General features: G+C 36.7%; 1 protein-coding gene across 3 annotated transcripts in view; it reads right to left on the reverse strand.

Moving 5' to 3' along the window:
- The window catches only part of Atrnl1 (attractin like 1), a gene marked incomplete at its 5' end in the record, with an annotated part of 630,201 nt that overhangs the window by 495,610 nt on the left and 111,771 nt on the right, over window positions 1–22,820 (reverse strand). For all 3 annotated transcript variants that reach the window (XM_017800920.1, XM_008844317.1, XM_017800921.2), the window contains 1 exon segment: window positions 3,952–4,089. In XM_017800920.1, coding sequence (XP_017656409.1) covers window positions 3,952–4,089 — 138 coding nt within the window.

The raw sequence follows: 22,820 nt of genomic DNA on the forward strand, positions 1-22,820 counted from the left end.
CAAAAAAAAAAAAGGTGTTCTGGCCAGGTGTGATGATACACGCCTTTAGTCCCAGCATTCGGGAAGCAGAGGCAGGCAATCTCTGTGAGTTCGAAGCCAGCCTTGTCTCCATAGCGAATCTAGGCCAGCTGCAGCTACAGGGAGACCCTGTCTCAAAAAGACCCCCCCCAAAAGGATGTTCTGACACATGCTACATCTTGAATGGACCTCAAAGATATTACACTAAGGGGGCTGGAGAGATGAGTAAGAGCACTGACTGCTCTTATAGAAGACCCAGGTTCAGTTCCCAGAACCAACATGGTTGGTAACAACACTCTGTAACTCCAGTTCCAAGGGATTGGAAGTCCTCTTCTGTCTTCCGCAGGCATTGCACGACATGGGTGCATCTGCATACGTGCAGGAGTAATACTCATACACATAAAATAAAAATAAATAAATCAAAAAATTTTTTCAAGATATTACAGGTAGAGAAATAGGCTAGTCACAAAATAACAAAAACATAATGCTATTAATACGAAGTACTTAGTCAAATCCAGAGACATGCGGTGGTTGCCAAAGGCTGAGAGAAGTTGGAGTAAATGGGGAGTCATGTTTATCAGACATAGATGTTCAATTTGCAAGAAGGAAAAATATTTTTCAAGAAGGTGACAATGTTTGTACAATACTATAAATGCAGTTAACTTTGAAACATACATTTAGGAGAGTCAATAATAAATTTCATGTGATAGTGTTTTGTCACAATTTAAAACAAAGGCAAGTCTCATTAGTAAGCAAAGGATTTGAATAGATATTTCTCTAAATGCACAACAGCAAGATCACACATGAAAAGATAGCCATCATTTATTCATTATGAGAAAATGGAAATCAAGACTATCATGAACTAAGATTTTGTGCCCAATATGATGGTTAAAATTTATTTTTTAAAAACAGGAAAGGAAAATAGCACATTAGTGAGGATAAGGAGAAATTACAATTTCCTACACTGAGAGTAGCAATATATAAAATGGTAGTCTTTACTGAAAAATAACATGATAGTATTTTAAAAACAAAAACATAGAGCTAGTGTATGGCCCAGCAATACCACTCTTAGGTTTATATACAATAAAAACCCTGATAAGAACCATTCAAACAAAAACCCCATTATGCTTAGTGCAGCACTATTCATAGCCAAAAGTTTGAAAGAATGTTAATACCCACCAGTGAATAAACTGATAAAAACAGCAGGGTAAGAGCAGGATAACCTATCCCCATGGCAATAATTCTTAAGGAATCGAGACTCTTTGTGGTGTCTAAATTCCCACAGCTGTTTTTCTAGTTTTGCTATTCCTTCTGACTGCTTTTCCAAGTTCTCCCCCCTCCCCTGCACCGCCACCCCACTCAAGGACCCAGTCTTTGGTCTTCTCTTCCTCCACTGATTCCCTTGATCACACCAGTATCCTAGCTTTTCAGGTCATACATACTGAAAACTTCTACCTCAGTGCTCGTCCAGAACTTCCACCCTTTCCTCCCACTATCTACTCAGCATCTCCACTCTGACATCCAATTGGCAAATGAGACACAACAGACAATATCTCCATCTGTTCTGGTTGCAGGCAAGTTTAATGCCTTTCTTCTACATCTCACATCAAATTCACTAGGGATTTTTTTTACCCTACAAAATACATTGCCAAAATCTAGCCACTCTCTTACCACCCTGGTCTAACCCTCCATCATCTCTTACCCATATTACTACAGTAACCTTCCTACTCACTTTTCTATTGTACCTTTAGCTATTAAGTGTTTACTTTGAAAACAGTAGCCAAAATAGTCCTTTTAAAATATAAGTTACATTATGTCACTCCTTCACTCAAAACTCAGTGGTTCCCCTACTTAGAGAGCATGCCAAAGTTCTTACAATTTCCCACAAGGCTCAATGTTCTTTCATGCTACCTGGCCTCTCCAAACCTATACTCCTCCTCACCTACTCACTCAGGGTTTTTTGCTTTCTCTTAAAAACATAAATACTCTCATTTTGAAGACATTTATCATAGGTTTTCATTTTCTCTGAACATTGTTTTCTCAAAAAGTAGGGAAAACTGCTGTTGGTTACCCTCCAGAACTTAATGGCAAGACTCTACTGCTGAAGACACCATATACTGTATTTGCATAATAGGACATGAGGAAATCAACTGATATTGATCTGAAAGCTTAATCCCTACTGACTAGCTTTCATAATGTCAGAAGATGCTATGTGCAATATACTGAGGGCGGAAAGTAAGGCTAACAGTTTTACCTACCTCCCTGCAAGCTGAAAGAATGACCAGCCTGGTAAGACACACCTATTGGTGCAATAGTAGCAGAAATGTGTTAGAAGAAACCAACCACTTTGTGATGCTAAGAACTAGGCCAAGAAGCCCTAGCTGGGCAGGTCATAGACATTAGGGGAGAACTCACTACCATTATTTAGCTAAATAGACTTAGTGTTAAACTACATTCTAAATGTTTATCGTGATACCAACAGATCAGTACAGCTCTCAATCTTCATTAGAGAAGCTTCTTTTTGTAGTAAATGGTGATTAATATAGATGCTCATCGCTGGTCAAAGTGCCAAAAACAAGAGACTCTAAACTGCTCAGCCCTAAAAAGAATACCTATATCACACCCCTTCCTCACAAGGCCCAAAGATCATTGCAGAAGAGAGATCATAATTATTGTAAGAGCCAAAGGTAGTAGAGGACTTCTGTAAAACAGTGGTTTCCAATCATGAAAGGGACACTGCACACACACAAAATCACAGTGGATATTACAATGTGCACAAAACCTGCACAAGGGCCAGACAGTCAAAATTCCAGCGTGGGTGGGAAGGAAGTTGCAAAGACCCACATAGCTGAAGAGATATTAGAAATTGATTGCTGCTGGTGAAGGGAGAGTCAGTTTTCTTCAGATGCAACCTAATAGGCTACCCAGGTTCTAGGGAAGACCCTGTACTCATGTACATACTAGCAGCACAGAGTGGACCTGATAGGTTTAAATAATTGCACATGAATTCGAGAAAAGAAAGAGGGGAGAAAAAATTGGGAGGAGCTGAAGGCGAGGGAGTGGAGGGTGGATTTAATCAAAACATTATATTCATATATTATATTTGTGTGTGCGCATGTGCGTGTGTATGCTATATAGGTAATTCCACTGACAGAAAGATTTTAAAAATGTAAATAGATCAGTCCAATCTAGACATAAAGATTATAATAAAATTCTACTTCAAAAGGATATTTACAAGAAAAGTCTAAAATAGTTTTTAAAATAGGAAAAGAATAGCAGGGTAGAGAAGAGGGCCCAGGGGGACAAACTGTGAAGTCACAGCCAGCACTCAAAGTGCTCACTGTATGTGCTTCAGTTTCTAATGCCTAGCCTGCATGAAATCTCCTTTCATCCCTAAAGCAATCTAATGTGGAATCATCATAGTCTTTTACATATGAGGAAATGAGGGACTGAGAGGCTAATTACTCAATATTGTCCTTCATTGTTACAGTGACAGAATTGAAATTTTAGAGCAGGAGTGAGTCCAGATCCATTCTCTTAAACATTACACTGTGTTCTCAGTCTGTCCAAAAATAAATCCTACCTGATAGAAGGCATCTTTCTGTAGTATTTCTTATTTCAAAAGTCAATAATCTACTATCAAAAAAACTATCAGCAATTTTTAATAATGAGATTAGATATTTTTACTTTTCTGCATTTAATAAATTTATTGTAATAAATACACATTCATTTTGAAGTTAAAAAGTAGTATTTTTACATAAGCATATCACAGTATTTTTATGGCTCAAAGATTCTTAATTTATATTATCACTGAAAAGTATTAGCTAAATGGAAAAACACTTTTAGGTTTATATTTCCCAAAAGAGGCACCCACAATTTCTCATTTTTCTTTTCATTAGCAAAAATACATTAAAGTAAAATAAAGGCATTTACCTGTACATTGTCCTCCATTGGTTGGATCTCCATAATATCCGGGCATGCAATCCTGACACTGTTTTCCGGTGGTGAGATTCTTGCACTGTTCACAGACATTATTATTGATGCAAGTGCTATGTCCATTACATTGGCAAGCTAAAGAAAAGAAGAAAGCATCATAAACAACTAAATAACAACAGTAAGCAAACAGCTATCAGAACAGGATGCATTTTCAATCTGATCTGACAAAGTCCAAACAGCATTTTCCAATATTTTTTAATGTATTATACATTTGGCTCAAAGTATTGATGCAAGACAAAAAGTGAATCAAATAATCAGCTGATATTTGACCTCATTCTCTATAAAATATAGGAGTTAGAGACAACATGAAGCATAAAATTTATAGGCAAGTAGGGAATATTCTTAATACACTCAAAGATTCTTTAAAGATTCCTCTAACTGCTTTATCAATTAAACTGCATAAAGATTAGATAATACATCTTTGATAAAAGATGGTAACATATTAATACATCATAAACATATGTACACTTAACAAATAATAAATATGGAACATTATTTGGCAGCGGACCTTTATTACAAGAAAATAAGTTACTAGTAAAATAAAGTAGAACCAATTATATTGAATGTGAAGGACACGAAATCAAATTTAAAGTATGAGTTCATTTTTATTTCTTCAAAGATACAACCTACATATTGCATTAAGCATAGATATACTTAAATTCTATGTATTACATTAAACATAATGTATATTAATATGCTAATATAATATGTTCATTTTTATTTCTTTAAAGATAAAACCTACATATTGCATTAAGTATAAGTTATACTTAAATTCTATATATTGCATTAAACATAATGCATATTAATATGCTAATGTAATATATCTGAATCCAAAAATTTTAAATCAAAGTTCATATATGGGAACATGATCAGTTCTGATCTGAGGCAAAAAATGGTATGATGTGACTGAATTCTCCCATCTAACATACTTCTTATACAGATTGCTACTGAAATAACAAGGACATGTACCTGAAATAGCAGGTATTTGAGTATGGTAATAGCTACACAAACAAAAATAGTTTGGTAACTGCCTTCTCAAATACCATCATCATCACCCCTACAGACATTTATTTATTATATTAAGATAGCAGCTAGCTTTTAGATGAACACTCATTTCATCCAGAAAAGCCACTATTCAGGCAATGCCATCCGTGCTTCTTATACCTATGCTCATTGATCCATGAACATATTGCATGGGGTAGGGTGGGGTGGGGGGTTGTTGTCAGTACTAATGATAAAACCTAGGGCCTCACATATGCTAGATAAACACTATCACTGGCCTATATCGCCCAGCACTCTTTTCACTTTGTATTTTGAGGCAAGGCTCCACTAAGTTTCTCAGGCTGGCCTTGAACCTCTGGTCCTCCTGCCTGGGCTACAGAGTGACTTGACTATCAGCCCTGGCAAAAGAGCAAGACCATGTGCCACCAGCACTAGACTATATGAGTTTTTAAAGACTACAAATACATAGCCAGCTAAAGTAGCAAGTAGTACATATGACAAGTGGTTAATGAAAATGTGGTACATCTACTCAATGGAGTTCTACTCAGCAGTAAAAAAAAAAAAAAAGACGAAATTATGAAATTTGCAGGTAAATGGAAGGGACTAGAGAGTGTTAGATTAAGTGAAGTAACACAAACGCAGAAAAGCAAGTGACAAATGTTTTCCCTCATTTGTGGACTGCAGCTTCAATCCCTTACATGTGAGTATATAAGTTCTGAAGTAACACCAGGAGCCAGGTAAAGGCAAAGGATACATGGAGGTAAAGGAAAAGAAACAACCCTGAAAGGGAGATAGTAGGGAACAGATGCTACCTGAGGGAGGTGGAAAAACTGAGTAACTGGCAGGGGGGAGAGGAGGGAGGGACATGCAAGGGACCATGGTGTTGGGGAGGGAGGGAAGTCAGGAACAGAAAGATGGCGGGATATGGGAGGTATTTGGGGGAGAGTGGGAATAATGGGGGCATTGTGACTAGAAAGGAAGGGAGGAAAGAGGCTGGCTGGGAGAAAAAAAAGAGTAGAGATGAGTGACTCTCGGGAGACTGGGAAACCTAGAGGGAAAAGCGATATCCTAGAAACCCTATGAGAAAGCACAGAGTGTCTGAACATTAATGCATTTGTATACATAGGAGCTGCTTGGAAGGGAACATAGCATGAGATAGAAGAGACCGCCCTTAGAGCAAATAACATGCCATACAGAACTCATCAAAGAAACTTCTTTTTGCAACAGATGGAGGCTACCGCAGAGTTGCACATCTGGTCAGGCATAGAAAACATACAGCTGGGAGATGCCCAGTACTAGGTGACACACCTACAGTTGAATTCCTTCAACCAAGACTCATGGAACATAGCGGAATAAGGGGTAGAGAGAGAGCTAATGCACTCCTCAACTCTCACCAGTGAGGCTTCCATGTCCATCAGAGTGCATTACACACAGAAGGCCTCAACTGGTCAAATTCTGGAGAATGAGAGACTAGAGTGTAGGATGGGACTTCTATATGGAACCTCACCCACCCATGGCTCAGGGACCATTACAGAAGAGGAGGCAGAAAGACTGTAAGAGCCAGGGCTGGTTCATGAACATATGAGGTGAAGGCTTCCAGGCCAACGGAGTCTTGCTCATGTGCACCTTTGGCAGCAGTGGCATCCAATGCAGGATCCACATTAGTTAAATTAAACAAGAGCCGGGGGGGGGGGATATAGGTGGCGGGTCAGCACTAGATTGAGAACTGTAGTCGTCAGCTGTGGCTGCTCTCCTCCAGCTATGGCCGCTCTCCTGCTCTCTTAGTTCCTCCGATCAGTCGTCTGGTCCAGGCCCCAGGGCTGGTGAGGAGACTGTGTCAGCGGAGCCGCATTCAGACACAGGAAACCAGGTTCAGTGACACAGGTCTGCTTTATTGCAGGAAGGCACAAGCTTATATAGGGATAGTGGTCCAAACACAGCACAGCAAGTAGGATGCCTTATTAGCCTAACAGGTTTAGCGCCCTATCACAGTACAGCAAGTAGGATACCTTATTAGTATAACAGACTTAGCATAACAGACTTAATGTCCTATCACAGAATAGAGGGTAGGATGCCTCATTAGCACTGTCAATAAGACTTTCACCCTAGGCTCAAGCTTGTCTCCCACAGAGAACTATTTGAGACTGGTTGCTGCTGGGTGAGGGAGTGTATGACTTACATACAACCACTGGATGGGTTGACTATAGACTCCAATGGATGCATTTACACTGAAGGACATTTGGGTAGAAACACCTGAATGAGTAAGACTCAGCATGTATGACAGAGTACATAGGGTTCAGTGAGGGCGGCGGGGGGGGGTCATGGATAGGGGAGGGGTTTGGATATGAGTGGGAAATACTGTATGAAATTTTAAAATCTCAATAAAAATTTTTTTTTAAATCTACGATCAACCTATTTGTAGAACATGAATAAAACTAGAAAGAATCTATGTATACTATGTTGCCTACACTTTAAATCTACCCCCATATGGCTCTTTATTTACGGAAACCAAAACAGAAAAAAAAATCAAAATAAAACATAACATCAAATTCATAATCTGATATGCAAATAAACCACTAGTTTTGAAAATATGGGCTCTCTAAAGCAGATGTGCAGCAATAAAAAATATCTTCTTGACATTCTCAATAAATTCCAAACATATACACAGAAATTCAGGGCAAAAATTCACCCAAAACATTTTTCAATACATACCCTACCTCAAAAGAAAAGAAAACTGTAAGGCACTAAAAAATGAAAGATTTCAAAAAAAAAAAAAAAAAAAAAAAAAAAAAAAAGGAGGATGACCAGTGTTTTTTATGAGAGGAGACAAGGAAGAACTGGGATACATGAGTTCCAAAACCAAGCAGATTCAGGAAATTCACCTGTTGCCATTGTCAAGGAAGGAAGCTAAACTGAACATTTACAAAATGAAAACATCACCTACACCTCTACTAACATAGCAATTACTCAAACATATGATAAGCCCAAAGAAGCAGAATAGAACCTGAGACCCATTGAAGTATGTGTAAAAAAGGGGAACAGGTTGCTTGTAAAAATTCAAACACTATTCCAAGGAATATTTGTTGGTTGAAATTTACACTGTCTATATAATGAAGAAACTTAAAATCAAACAATAATGTAACATTCTCTGCAAAAAGTCTGACAGACCTCACAAAAGTAGCTTTAAATGCACTCTTGAAGTATTTCTTCATCTCATATCATATGAATATACCACAGAACAGGGATTATAAAACTTTATTTACTGTAAAGGAGTAGGCAGTAAATAGATTAGGATTTGCGAATCATATACTCTGTTTCATACCTATTCATCTCTGCCACTGTAGTGCAAAACCAACCAAATAGAACATTCAAATAACTGAAGTACATATACTTCAATCAAACTTTCTTTACAAAATTAGGTAGTAGACTAGATTTGGTTTCAGGTTTGATTTGCCAATCTCTGACAAAGAAGAAAAATCAGTAAAATCCCATCATGAAAAATTAGAATATACTATAAAGAATCAGGAAAAGTCAATAAAAATAATAAATATTACAAATGATACCTCAATAACTAAAACAAAGAACAAGTGAAATATATTAAATATATTCAAAATAAAACATCAAAAACATGCTTATGGAAATAAGGGAAAGTGTGATGACCATGTCTCATGAAAAAAAAAAAAACAAATTTAAAAGACACAGAAGTGTAGAAAACTAGGGAACACATTTAACTAATAAGATGCAGGATATATACGCTGAGAATTACAAAATAGCATTGAAAGAAATAATAAAATATATACTCACAGGTTAAAAGATAATATTAATAACCCATCTAAAAATTTGGTAACAGCAAAATCCAATGGATTTTTTTATATCGCTAAACAAACATATGTTAGAATACAATTCCAAAGGAGAATTACAAAAGACCCAGATAGCCAAAACAACCTTGAAAAAGAAAAACAACTTTTGAGGACTGATACTTCCCAATTTAAAAGCCTACTATAAGCATATAATAATCACACAATGTGGTACTGGTGTAAACATAAAATACAGATCAATGTAATAAAATGGAAGGTCCAAAAGTAAACACGTATCATCAACCAAATTTCAACAAGTGTATCAAAACCAATAAATTTAGAAAGAATAGCCTTATTGATGACTGGTACTGGAATAACTTCAGATACACATGTAAAAGAATGCAAGTGGAAATGTTCTTCACATTATACAAATATGAAGATTGATGCAAATGAATCAAAGATCTAAGTAAAAGAGCTAAAATTATAAAATTAGAAGAAAATATAGGCAAAGGTCTATATGGATTGAATTAGTCAACACTTTCTCAGATATGATGCTCAAATAAGCAACCAAGAAAAAAATATGCAAGAGAGCTACAAAATTAAAATTCTTCCATGTCTCAAGGGATAGTATCAAGAAAGCATCCAAAAAATATCTGTAGTAAGGGCTTAGTATCCATATTATATAGTAGTGGCTAAAATTCTACAATAAAAATCTAGACATAACAGTTTCCTTGCACCCATGAACTGGAAGCAGCTGTGGTTGCCTGCACAAGATCAAGCTGGTTAACATTCCAGCACAGATGGGGGGTGAGCACTTGAACCTCCACCCCTAGCTGAGGAGCTACTGAAAGTTGATGGTTGCTACAGAAGAAGAAGCAGTTTTATTTAAGGGTGAGGTCTCTGGTACTTTGTCCATGCTCCAAAGGAGGGTCCCACAATGATGCACAAAAAAAAAAAAAAAAAAAAAAAAAAAAAAAAAGACAGGAATTTGAAGGAATGGTTAAGAAGGAATCGTGAGGGAGTAGTGAGTGAATATGATCAAGATATACTGTATACATGTATGAAATTCTCAAAAAAAACATAAATGTTTAAGGAGCAAACAGCGCAATTATAGTAAGGTCAAAGCAACTGAATGGGCATTATCCAAAAAATACACTATAAGTGGCCATTAAATATGTGAAAATAAGAGGCAGGAGGCGCTCTTTAAAAGGATATCCTGGTCTACATAGGAAGTTCCTGAGCCAGCCTGAGCTGTACAATAAGACCCTGTCTCTAAACCACATACTTAGAAGAAGCACTTCACCACAACAGTGCTGTGTTAGAATTTTGTCTCAGTAACAGATAACAGAGAGAGAAATTTACAAGGAGCAAAGTTATCAGGTGATGCTCACCTTGCTCCTCCTGTGATGAAAATGAGTATCATGCCATGAAAAATATGTGGTGAAACAAACTGCTCACCAAATGATGACTAGGAAGCAGAAAGAGAGAGTAGCCAGGGACAAGGTAAGAACCCAAGGACACACACATCTTCAGGATCTACTTCCTCAAACCAGGCTCCATTCCAGTCACCTTCCATTAAAGGCATCAATTTATGAATCCAGTCAGAGCCATCACGAGCCAATCATTTCATAACTGAGTCTACCAGCTGTAGATCCAAGACTTTGGTACATGAACCTTAAGGGAGAAATCTCATCTCTAAACCATAACAGTTTTATGTAAAATACAAATCAAAAAAATTAGCACCATAAATTCATTAATAATGAAATCATAGACAATACTGTGGGGAAGGATGTAAAGATACTGGAATCCTCATGCCCTGCTGCAGAGAATATAGAGTGGCACAGCAGCCCTACGAAAGCCTGGCAGTTCTTTAAAAATTAAACATTGAGTTTTTTTTATGATGCAAGCATTCCACTACTAGATACATCAAAAGAGAAATGGAAACATACACCAATATAAAAATCTGCACATCCTGTTTACAGTGCTATTTGTAGTATCATGAGTGGAAATAACCTAAATATCCACTACTTGATGAAAATTAAATGTGCTGCATAAATATCATATAGATATACAAAGAACGGACATAGACTACAAGGATGAACTTTGTAAACATTATATATTCTGAGATAATTTTAAATATCAAAGGTCACCTCCCAGAAGACTAGCTCTCATAGTTTTGAAGAGCACTACACAAGCTTCTAAGGGAGAATATCAATCGATGGTAAAACCCCAGTTTTAAGGTTTATAACCACAACAATGACTGGCACAGCAAAATATACTGTGGCATACTGACACTTTTGTCTTGGGACTAATCAACAGCTACTTAATTGGACTTAAAGTCCACTCAATGGGAGGAAACTCATGTGTGGTACTGTAAACCTAGCTATATACACATGGCTGGAGAGGTCATAGATCTTAGACAAAACCCCAAGGCTATCATATCCCTAGACAAATATAATTTCTTACCATGTGCTAAATACGGATCCTTACATTTACAGACAAGTATGCCAGTCAACATTCATCAAAGAAGCTTGTTTTGCAACAGATGGCACCTAATACAGAGTTCCACAACTGGTCACAATAGAGATTGTCTGTAAACTGCCCAACATCAAGTGACTCATCTACAATGGAATCCCTTTACCTAAAGCTCATGGAACTTAGTGGAACAAGGGGTAGAGAGAACTAATGTATCCCTCAACTCTCACTAACGAAGCTTCCTAATGCAACAGAGGGCCACGAACATAAAAGGACACAAATGGCCAAGGAGAACAGAATAAGCATCTGCAGAGTGCGGGTCCTTGGACAGGACTCCTGTATGAAATTCAACCCACCCCGGGTGTAGGGATCATTTTGGAAGAGGGGGGTGAAAAGAACGTAAGAGCCCGGGAGGGAGGTGCCTGACCATATGGAAATAGAATCTTGCAGGTTCCTGGGACCTTACTTGTATGAACAGCAACAGTGTCAGGATGCATAAGACTCATGCAAATTCAAGCAGACAAAAACAAAGCATAAGACAGATGAAAATGGGGAGCAGCCCCAATCTTAGCTGAAGAACTATTGGCAGCTGATTATTGCTGGGTGAGGAAGAGCTGATTTTTCTTTAATATTTTATTTTAATTTTTGGTCTTTTTGAGACAGGATCCCCCTGTAGCCCCAGCTATCCTGGAACTCACTATGTAGAGCAGACTGGCTTTGAACTCACAGAGATCCGCCTGCCTCTGCCTCCAAGTGCTGGGATTAAAGGCGTGGGCCACCACGCCCAGATTTATTATTTATTATTTTTATTGTGTATGAGTATATTGCCTGAATGTACGTAAGTGCAGCTGTGTTGTGCAATGCCTACGGAGGTCAAAAGATGGCATCAGATCCCCTGGAACTGGTGTTACGGATGGTTGATAGCTGCCATGTGGGTGCTGGGAATCAAACCCAAGTGCTCTTAACCTTTGAGTCATCTCTCCAGCCCTAAAGAGCTGATTTTCTTAAAAAGAGGAACTCTAGATAGGCTGACTGGACCTCAGTGGATGAACTTGCACTGAGGGACATCTGGGGACACTAACTGGTGATAGGAATTAGCACAAATGACAAAAATGCATGAAATCCAGCTTGGGGGGGTGCTATGGGAGGGCACCAATAGGGAAAGGGGTATAAAGATGATTAAGGGGGCTGGAGAGATGGCTCAGTGGATAAGAACACTGACTGTTCTTGCAGAAGACCCCGGTTCGAATCCCAGCACCCACATGCCAGCTAACAACTGTCTGTAACTCCAGTTCTGGGGGATCCGACAGTCTCTTCTGTCCTCCATGGGCATTGCACGACACGGGTGCAGTTACCTACATGCAGGCAATTACATGCATACACATAAAATAAAAATAATAAAGTAAAATAAAAATTTTAAAAGATGATTAAGATGTTTTGTATTAAATACACAAAAATTCAATAAAAATTTAAAAAAATTACTTATAATTCCATGTATTCCAAAATAAGGAATCATGCCTGACATTTTAGCATAGAATTTTCCTGAACTGTGCTTAAAGAAAACACTTTCTTCTCAAAAACTTGCTAGAATGCTGTGTATATGGTATATTCTATTTTTTCCCATGAAGGTTAAAAAATATTCTTTCTTCTCTAAAAATTGGGAGGATGCTGTGTGCATGATATATTCTATTTTTTCACATGAAGCATATTTTTAACTGAGTTGCTAAAACTGTAAACTACATCCTAGTAAATCGTATGTTTCTGTTATATTTATGGTGATTTCATGTACTGTTATAATTTTGTATAAACAGCCATTCATATCTTAACGGTACTAGTTATAAAGAGCTTTGAAATCTTTGATGAGACAAATTAATTATATACTATATATATTGTAAATGACAACTCATATGATGTACATTCTTTGTTAGAATTGAGAACACTTTCTATGTCTGTATTTTTCAATTTAACTTTTTTGTTTTCTTATTTTGCTTTTATTATCTTTATTTTTTTTAATGTGTGTGCATGTTTTGCCTACATGTCTGTAAGTGCATCTATGTATGCAATGCCCAGAGGACAGAAGGGGATGGATCCCCTGGAACTGGACATAAGGATGGTTAATAACTACCACGTGGGTGATGAGAACTGTACTCAGGTCCTCTGGGAGAAGAGTCAGTTCTCTTAAGAGCTGAGGTATCTCTCTAGCCCCTCTTATGTTTTTTTAATGAATTGATTTGTAAGGATTCCTTCACATTAAGAATATTAATTCATTGACATATAAAGTGTTATTTGAGGTTTCTTCTTTAACTTTTTTAATAGTCATTGTGGGTTTACAGAAAAAAATTGTTTTAAGAGAAACTGATCAAATCATTCTCTTATGCCTTCTAAGACAGTATAATATCTAGATCTTATGAGTCAGACAGAATTCAACCTGAATCCTGGAACATTTTCCAATCACACTGAAAATACTGACGAAATAATTCAACTTTTCAGACATTTGATTTCTCCCTCTATAAAATGGATATAATTATGTGTCACCCTTCACAAGTTATGCAAATTACATTGAAATAATGTATAAAAAGATTCCAGTGACTAGGACACCAAGGCTCAATAAATTTTACCTATTAGTATAAAAACCATTAAGAATATAATCATAGTAATGGATACATACACTACTATATATAAAATATAAATGCATGTTTTTGTTTTAATAGTGAAAAATGAAAATACAAATTTTTAAATACTGAAATAATTTCATATGTATTAAAATTTGAATTTGAATAATATGAATTCAGTGACTATTATTGAGGGTTTTGAAATCTTACATAGTATGATGGAAACAATTATTTGTGTGTTTATTTAGTGTCTAATAGTTACTTTATAAACATATTCACCCTTTATACAACCTTTGCAATGTGTTCCATTTTCGGTGAATCAAATGGATTGTTGACTTTGGAAGATTTCAGAGAGATATTTTTTCATATTCATGCTTTAAAGTGTTAACCAAAAGCCTAACAGTTTCTAGTTCCATCCAATAACCTTCAAATTTAATGATTTTGTCTTTCTTTAACGCTGAGTAGAACTCTATTGTGTAAATGAACCACATTTTCATTATCTACTCGTCAGTTGAGGGACACGAGTTGCTTCCATCTCTTAGTTATTGTGAAAAAAGCAGCAACAAACATGGTTGTACAAATATCTCTTTAATAGGATGAGTCCTTTGGGTATATGCCAAGGAGTGGTATAACCAGGTCATATGGTAGGTTCATTTTTATTTTTTAAAGAGTTCTCCATAATGCTTTCCATAGAGGTTGCACAAGTTTGCAATCCCACCAGTAGTGGATGAGCCTTTCCCTTTCTCCACATTCTCTCCAGCATTTGGTATCATTTGTTCTCTTGATCTTGGCTAGTTTTGGCCAGTCTGACTGGGGTACGATGAAATCTTAAAGTGATTTAATTTGCATTTCCCTAATTTCTAAAGATGCTAAACACCTTTTAAAATGTTTCTTAGCCATCTTTCTTTCTTTTTTGAGAACTCACTGTTCAGATCCTTAGCCCATCTTTTTAAAAAAAAATTTTTTTTTAATGCGTATGAGTGTAATGCCTGCATGTAGGTAAGTGCACCCATGTCAAGCAATGCCTGAGGAAGACAGAAGAGGCTGTCGGATCCCCCTGGAACTGGAGTTATGGGCAGTTAGCTGCCATGTGGGTGCTGGGATTCAAATCCAGATCTTGTGCAAGAACAGTCAGTGTTCCAAAGTGCTGAGCCATCTCTCCAGCCCCTTTGCCCATCTTTTAATTGGGTCATTTACTTTTTGATTCTTTGTTTTTTGAGTTCTTTATATATTCTGTATATTAATCCTCTGTCAGATGTGCTAGTGGTAAATATTTTTTCCCACTCTTTGGGGAAAAAACTTTCTTGATTTTTTCTTTTGCTATACAGAAGCTTTTTTTAGTTTAATGGGGTCCCGCTTATTGATTCTTGACCGTAATTCCTGCGTAACTGATGTTTGTTTTAGAAAGGCCTTGCCTACATCTATATCTTGTAGGTTATCGCCAATGTTTCCATCTAAGAGTTTCAGGTTTCACATTGAGGTCTTTGATCCATTTGGAATTGACTTTTGTGCAAGGTGAAAAGATAAGGGTCTAGGTTCATTCTTCTACAGGCAGAGATCCAGTTTTTACAGCACCATTTGCTGAAGATGCTGTCTTTCCTCCAATGAATGTTATACACCCTTTTGTCAAATATCAGGTGGCTGAAACTGCATGTACTCATGTTTGGGTCTTCAATGATGCTCCATTGATCTATGGGTCTATATAGTAATTGAAGTAACACAGACTCAGAAAAACAAACGACACATGTTCTCCCTCATGTATGGATCCTAGCACTAAATCCTTATATGTATGTATCCAGATATAACTGCAGGAACCAGGATAATGAAAAGAAACCAGGGAGGGAAAGGGAAAGAAAGATTCTGAGAAAGACGAGTAGGAGGCAGGTGTTGCTAAAGGAGAAATGGATAAAAATGGGGGTATTTAAATGGAATAGAAGAAGGGAAAGTTATACAAGGAACACTGGGGATAAAGGAAAGAAGGAGCTCAAGAGAGGTTAGACCATAGGAGACTGGTATTACCAAGGGAGAAATGGTGAAAATGGGGATACCTTAAATGGAGAAGCCATGGTGGAAGCGTTAGACAGAGAGAGGTGAGATTAATAATGCCTAGCTAGCTTTAAAAAAAAAAAAACAGAGCTAATCATAGTAGTCCAACAACCTAATAACAAATTATACATACAATAGCGCTACATGAGTCCATGTGTAGAGCTAAAAGCTACATAATAAGAAACAGTGCCAGACAAGAGAAAACTTTGAGTTCTTGGCTACGGTGGTCCAAGAGACTCCCACAATTACACAAGCCATTGCCACAGCCCTTGATTGCTGCACAGAACATGAAGGTAAGACTCGACTACTGAAGACAGAAGATACTTTGGACACAGGATTTGGAGCAATGGACCTGGAACTGACCTGTAAGTCACTTCCCCTGAAAGCTAGCTCTCATAGATTTGGAGTGCACAGGGAAAACATCAATTGATGGTCCAACACCAGCTTAAAGATCAAATAATCACATCAATGACCGGCACAGCATAAGACATTGGTGCAGTAGTTGCATTTTTATCTTGGGGGCAATCAACACTACCTAATTGGACTAAAAGCCTACTCAGTGGGAGGAAACTCAAGTGTAATACTGTATACATAACCAAATACACATGGCTGGAGAGGTAACAGATGTTAGAGAAAACCCCAAGAATGTCACATCCCTAGACTAATGTAACTTTTAACTACATGCAAAACATGTATCCTTATATTTACAGACAAATTTCCCAGTCACCATTCATCAAAGAAGCTTCTTTAGCTCCAGAAACTATTACCAAGTACTACAAATAGTCACACACAAACCTTGTCTATGAATTGCCCAGGACTAATTGACATACCTACAATGCAACCTCTAAAACTAAGACTCACAGAACCTAGATCAGGAGTTAAGAAAACACTAATGAATCCCTCAGTTCTCATTAATGAAGCAACAGACGGCCAGTAACACAAAAGGTCACAAATGGCCAAGGCATAGAGTCTGCAGAATGCTGGTCCTTAGACAGGATTCCTATATTAAACTTCACTGACCCAGGGCTCAGGGAGCATTGCGAAAGAGGGAGTGGAAAGATTTTAAGAGCCAGGGAGGCGGTGCATGACCATATGCTTATATGAATCTACAGCAATGATGTCAGCCTACACAAGTCCCATGGAAACTCAAGCAGACAAAAAAAAAAAAAAAAAAACAGCATAAAAATAGGAAAATGGACAGCAGACCCCAATCTTAGCTGAAGAAATATTGGCAATTTATTATTACTAGGTGAGGAAGAGCTGATCTTCCTAAAGCGAGGGACTCTAGATAAGCTGACTAGACCTCAGTAGATGAACTTGCACGGAGGAACATCTGGGAACACTAACTTGAAACAGTAGGTCTTAACACAAATGACAGAATGTATGAATTCGATTGGGAAGGGACTACAGGAGGGTGTCAGTGGGGATGGAGATATAAAGATGATTAAGATTCATTAAGATGTTCTGTATAAAATAAACAAACACAATTTTTTAAAGTCAGAGAATTTTAAGTGTTCTTTAAAAAATGAAAAAAAAAAAAACCACTGAGAAGCTATAAATCCCTTTTCCCAATGCTTTCCCTTGATTTCAGTTACTATCCAGGAGGCAATCCATATTTAGATAGATGATCACAAACAGAGTGATCAATGTAATCATAGATTTCTCCATCTCATGGGTGATAGATGAGGAATTTACTCAATCTCTATGTATCTCTATTTCTCTGTCTCTGTCTTCATAGAATACATACATTAATATTCATATCTGATTTTTGTGGTATGACAGTAATGGCCATTATTGCTATGATGCTGACAATGTGACGATTCCTCCCACTTGATGGAGCTAATACTCATGGCAGCGAGGCAGGACAAGAACTTCCTAGAATATGTTGCCTTTCTAAGTCAGTATGTAAGTTACAGCAGGGCTCTGTAGCTTGACAACTTTGGTATGAATTCCAGCTTTGCTACTCTTTAGCTCAGTGGCGTTAGATAAGTTGTCTAACAACAGGGACAAAAATAAGACCCATCCCAAATAGGTACAGTGGGAATTCAGTGAATTGATAGCTTTTAAGTACATAATAAGCATGTCAATAAATTGAAAAAAAAATCAAACGTCATATATCATAAGATCTTGTGTAAACAATATATCTAGAAATAGAAAAAACATAGTGAAAGAAAGTAAGGGAACCTGAGAGATGGCTCAGAAGTTAAGAGCACTGGCTGCTCTTGAAGAGGACCTGGGTTCAGTTCCCAGCACCCACATGGTAGCTAACAATGATCTGTAACTCCAGTTCCAGGGAATCCGATATCCTCTTCTGGCCTTCATGGGAACTGCACTTACTTACTTGCAGGCAAACACTCATATACATAAAATAAAAATCAAAGTTTTAATAAATAAAAAAGAAAGGAGAAATAGAAAATAACTCTTAAATGGTATGTAGCTTAGTTTTGTGGTGATTAAAATGCTCTAAAACTAGATGATGGTAGTTGTAGATTTATATTACACTAAGAAATCCTGACTTCTACAGCTCCTAATGGTGAATTCTATGGCACAAATAAGTCAAAAAAATAGCTGAGGCAAGATTGTCCCATCTCTATAACGTGAGTACAATCTCTATCCAAACACATTTTATTATATATTACTTTACCCTTGCTCCATTGTAAAAAGTAAAATATTTTGAATGGCTATTCTACTGGCATTTTGATATTCTCAGACAAAAGAAATGCAGAAGCGATGCTATAAAAGTTCCAAGCCTAAGTCTGTCTTCTTCTTATAATATATTCTAAAAATGTCATAGATAGAAGCCGCCTGTACTATTGGAACAGCGGAGTTGAGTCTTTCCTGCTATAGACTCTTTGACCAACATCAGGTTCAAACCACCACTGTGGAATCTTGGCCTTCAGAGAACAGTTAATCTGAATATAACTGTAGTCCTATGAGAAGCCATGAGAGTGAGAGAAATGCCCAGCTGAATCCAATATAACTAATGATACCGGGCATCATGGATTAACTTCCTTGATAAAGTAAATCATGAGAGTCTATACTAAATACTAATAAAGAATAGAAAACAAGTTTAAAATCAAATTATAAATATGTGAGTAAAGAATCAGTCAACCGAAATGTACATCAAAAGAGATGCAAGATTAAAATACAGAATTGGCAATAGAAAAAAGTAGGCACATCGCAAGACGCAAGTTATACGTGAAATAAACTCCAAGATACAAAGGGCAAATGACACAATGGAAGAGACCATATTTAAAAAGATAATTGTGGAGAATTTCAAAAAATGAGAAAAGAAATCAAGCTACAAGTTCAATAAGCCAACTATTCACAATCAGTAAAACTAAAACTCAAATATAAGTAAAATTACAAAATATACTATACAAAATTACAATATACTAAAACTACAAAATTCTAAAACAAGGAAAAAAAATCAGAGGGTTGAAAAGGCATTGCTTCCCAAAGAGAAATAATACAGCTGGAAGAAATCTCAAAAGAAACAGTAGAAACCAGAAGACAAGGAAAGCACCATCTCAAGTGATCAAAAGACTGTCTCTCAGTTTAGGGTGCTATTTCCAGAAAGAAAAAAAAAAAAAGGCTTTCTAATATAAAGACACACACACATATATATACAATAACAACTTTCTCAAATACATGAAAGATAAGATTTGTGGTCAACATTGACAAAATCAGCATGTCTAAAGATAACAAGCAGAAGGGAATTAACATACATAGAAAAAATGAATATTGTAATCAATATGCAGAAAAATTAATTTTTAATTATCATGATTTGCACATAAAATCCCCATTTAAAGCATATATTGTATATATTTCACCCATAGGTAATATGGGTAAAAGTAAAATATATGCAGTGATTATCAACACTGGAATGGAGAGGATGACATGACACTGCTGTGCACTCCTAGTTCACACATGAGTAGACTACAGAACTGACTCAAAGCAGGCTGTCATAAGATAAAGATGGTTACTACACACTACAGCAGTCACTAAAAATAACACAAAAGAAGTAATGCTGAACATCCAGTAAAGGTGACTTTAACAAATGGAGCTTAAAATATACAATTAATCCGTAAAAGCTCAAAAAGGTATAAGCACAGAAAAGTTAAAAACAAATACTATGATCACAGCATAACCTCAATAGTAGTATTACACTAGTTAGTTGAAAATTGACTAGATACTGATGTTTAAAAAATTGTCAGCCTTCAAAGAACTATAAAAAGAAGGCCCAAATGCTATACCCAAAGAGGTACTGGAAATAAAAATATATATACGGAGGACAGCCAGTAAAGCCCATGATGGATTAGCCACACTGAAACCATCTCTAGTTACAAAAAAGAAAACAAAGCCAGGTATGTGAACCAGCAACTACTTGAACTGTAACTAGCAGCAAAAACAAAACCCTAAGGGAAAGGGTGCAGATCCGCCTGCTCTAGCTTGCTGCCTTCAGGTGGGCTTGCTGCAGCCAGGGAACTGAAATCCAAACTGAGGCTAGATATTTTGTTTAGTTAAGGAAGAAAAATACCCAAGGTCAGGGATGCAGTGATGGTGATGATGGTGGTGGTAGTGGTGGCTAGAATTTATAGGGAAAAATACTAAAGAAGATAGAACTGCACCCAGCAACTCTGAATCTTAAATAACGAAATGAACAAAGTGTTGTTAGACACCAGTAAGTTAGAGAAAACTCAAAGAAAACAGTAAGTCAAACAATGCCACAGTCCCATCACAATGGAAATAGTGTATATTATCACTCATCAGACTAAAAATCCTCTTTCTTCAGTGTATGGTATAGAGGCTACCGAAAGATGCTGCCTTTGTAAGGGAACTAAACACTGGACTTAAAATTGCCATGTAGTATGTAATAAAACAAATCTTAAAAGCAACTTTTTAACGTGCATGGAGCTTATATAACATAACTGCACACCAAAACAAAGTACACTATAAAAACAGGAAAATCAAATGTTACACTACAAAACTTCACAATGTCCATCATACAGTAAAAATGATCATGCTGGCCGGGCGAGGTGGCACACGCCTTTAATCCCAGCACTCAGGAGGCAGAGGCAGGTGGATCTCTGTGAGTTCAAGGCCAGCCTTGTCTACATAGTGAATTCCAGGACAGCTGGACTGCAGCAAGACCCTGTCTCAAAAAAGACTCAAAAAATCAATTAATCATCAATCAATCAATCAATCAATAATTCAATCATAATAATAATATAATGAAAAGCTGATACATAATCAACTGAAAAAATACAACAAAAAGAAATGGCACATAAGCCAGGTCTGCTGGCAGAAACCTGTAATTTCAACTATTCTGGAAGCTAAGGCAGAAGGATCACAAAGTCAAGCCCTTCTTGGGCTTGAGTGAATTCAAGGGCAGTCCGTGTAACTTATCAAGAATCTCTGAAAATAAAAATAAATAAATAAATAAATAAAAATAAAGTGATAGATTTAATTAGTGGTAAAGTACTTGTCCAAGGCCCTGGGTCCTATGCTTAGCACCCCAAAATCAAAAATAAATGGCATATAACATTGATATTATAAGAAAAACTTTTTGTTTTCTTTTTTTTTTCAAAGGCAGGGTCTCAGCAGGTAGCTCTGGCTGGCCAAGAACTCACTATGTAGACCAGGGGGCCTAGAACTCACAGAGATCTGCCTGCCTCTACCTCCCAAGTGCTGGGATTGAAGGTATGCACCACCCAGCACTATCACCCAGCCTTTTAATGAAGTATTTTTTAAAACAATTATCAATAGTATGGCTCCTATCTTCAAGAATACAACATAAATTATGAACATAAGAAGGAAAAGATTTTAATGTATAAAAGAGACCAAATTCAATTTATACAGATTAAGTATGCAAAATGAATACATAAAATGGGGAAGAGCAGTCATTTCAACAAGCAGTGCTAGGACAATTGAACATCCACATACAACAGAATTAAATTGGAGGCCTATTTTACAACACACACAAAAAATAACTAAAAAAAAAAAGGATCAAAGTCCTAAATATAAAAGGAAATTCATAAAACTGCTTAGGGAAAATACAGTTGAAAAGAATGAGATCAGAGATTGGGCAACAGTTTCTCTACTAACCAAAAACGTAAGAAACTAGGAAGAGGGAGTTTTCTTAAAATTAAGAAGTTTTGTTTTGAAAGGCACTGTCAAAAAAATAAGGCAGCCACAGACTCAGAGGAAATGTTTGCAATTTATCTTGACAAAGTATTTTTGTTTTCAGACTATAAAAAATACTTTCAAAGTTAATTACCAAAAGGAAAATCATGCCAAATAAACAACGGATCTGGATACAGATACCCCCCAAAAAATTCAATCCATCAAAGGAACACAAATAAAATCTAAAACGAGTTATCAATTCATATTATGATAGGACGCAAACAGTGCTGGTAAGGATGGAAAGTATTCAGAGCCCCTCATCCACAACTACTGTAAAATAACACAGTAGATTTAAACAAGTCTGGAAGTTCCTCATAAAGTTAAATATAAGTTACTATATGACCAGGAAATTATAGTCTTAGAGAAATAAAAACAGATCCAGTTATATACTTCCACATAAACATTTATAGAAATTCTCCAAATAGACAAAAAGTAAAACCCTCAAATGTTCATTAAAGCTAAACAAATAAACAAAATGAGGTAATCTCTATAATGAAACATTACTTGGCAAAAAAGAAATGAGTTATTGCTACCATGTGACCACGTGAATAAGCTTGAAAATATTATGCAATATAAAATAAGTCAGTCAAAAAACTCTATATCGTATATCCCACTTATAAGCACAAGCATAGACAGATTTAAGAAGAAGAGGAAGAGGAAGAGGAGGAGGAGGAGGGGGGAGTTGAAG

This window comes from Nannospalax galili, unplaced genomic scaffold (assembly GCF_000622305.1).
Source record: "Nannospalax galili isolate Female #2095 unplaced genomic scaffold, S.galili_v1.0 scaffold1362, whole genome shotgun sequence".
NCBI lineage: Eukaryota > Metazoa > Chordata > Mammalia > Rodentia > Spalacidae > Nannospalax > Nannospalax galili.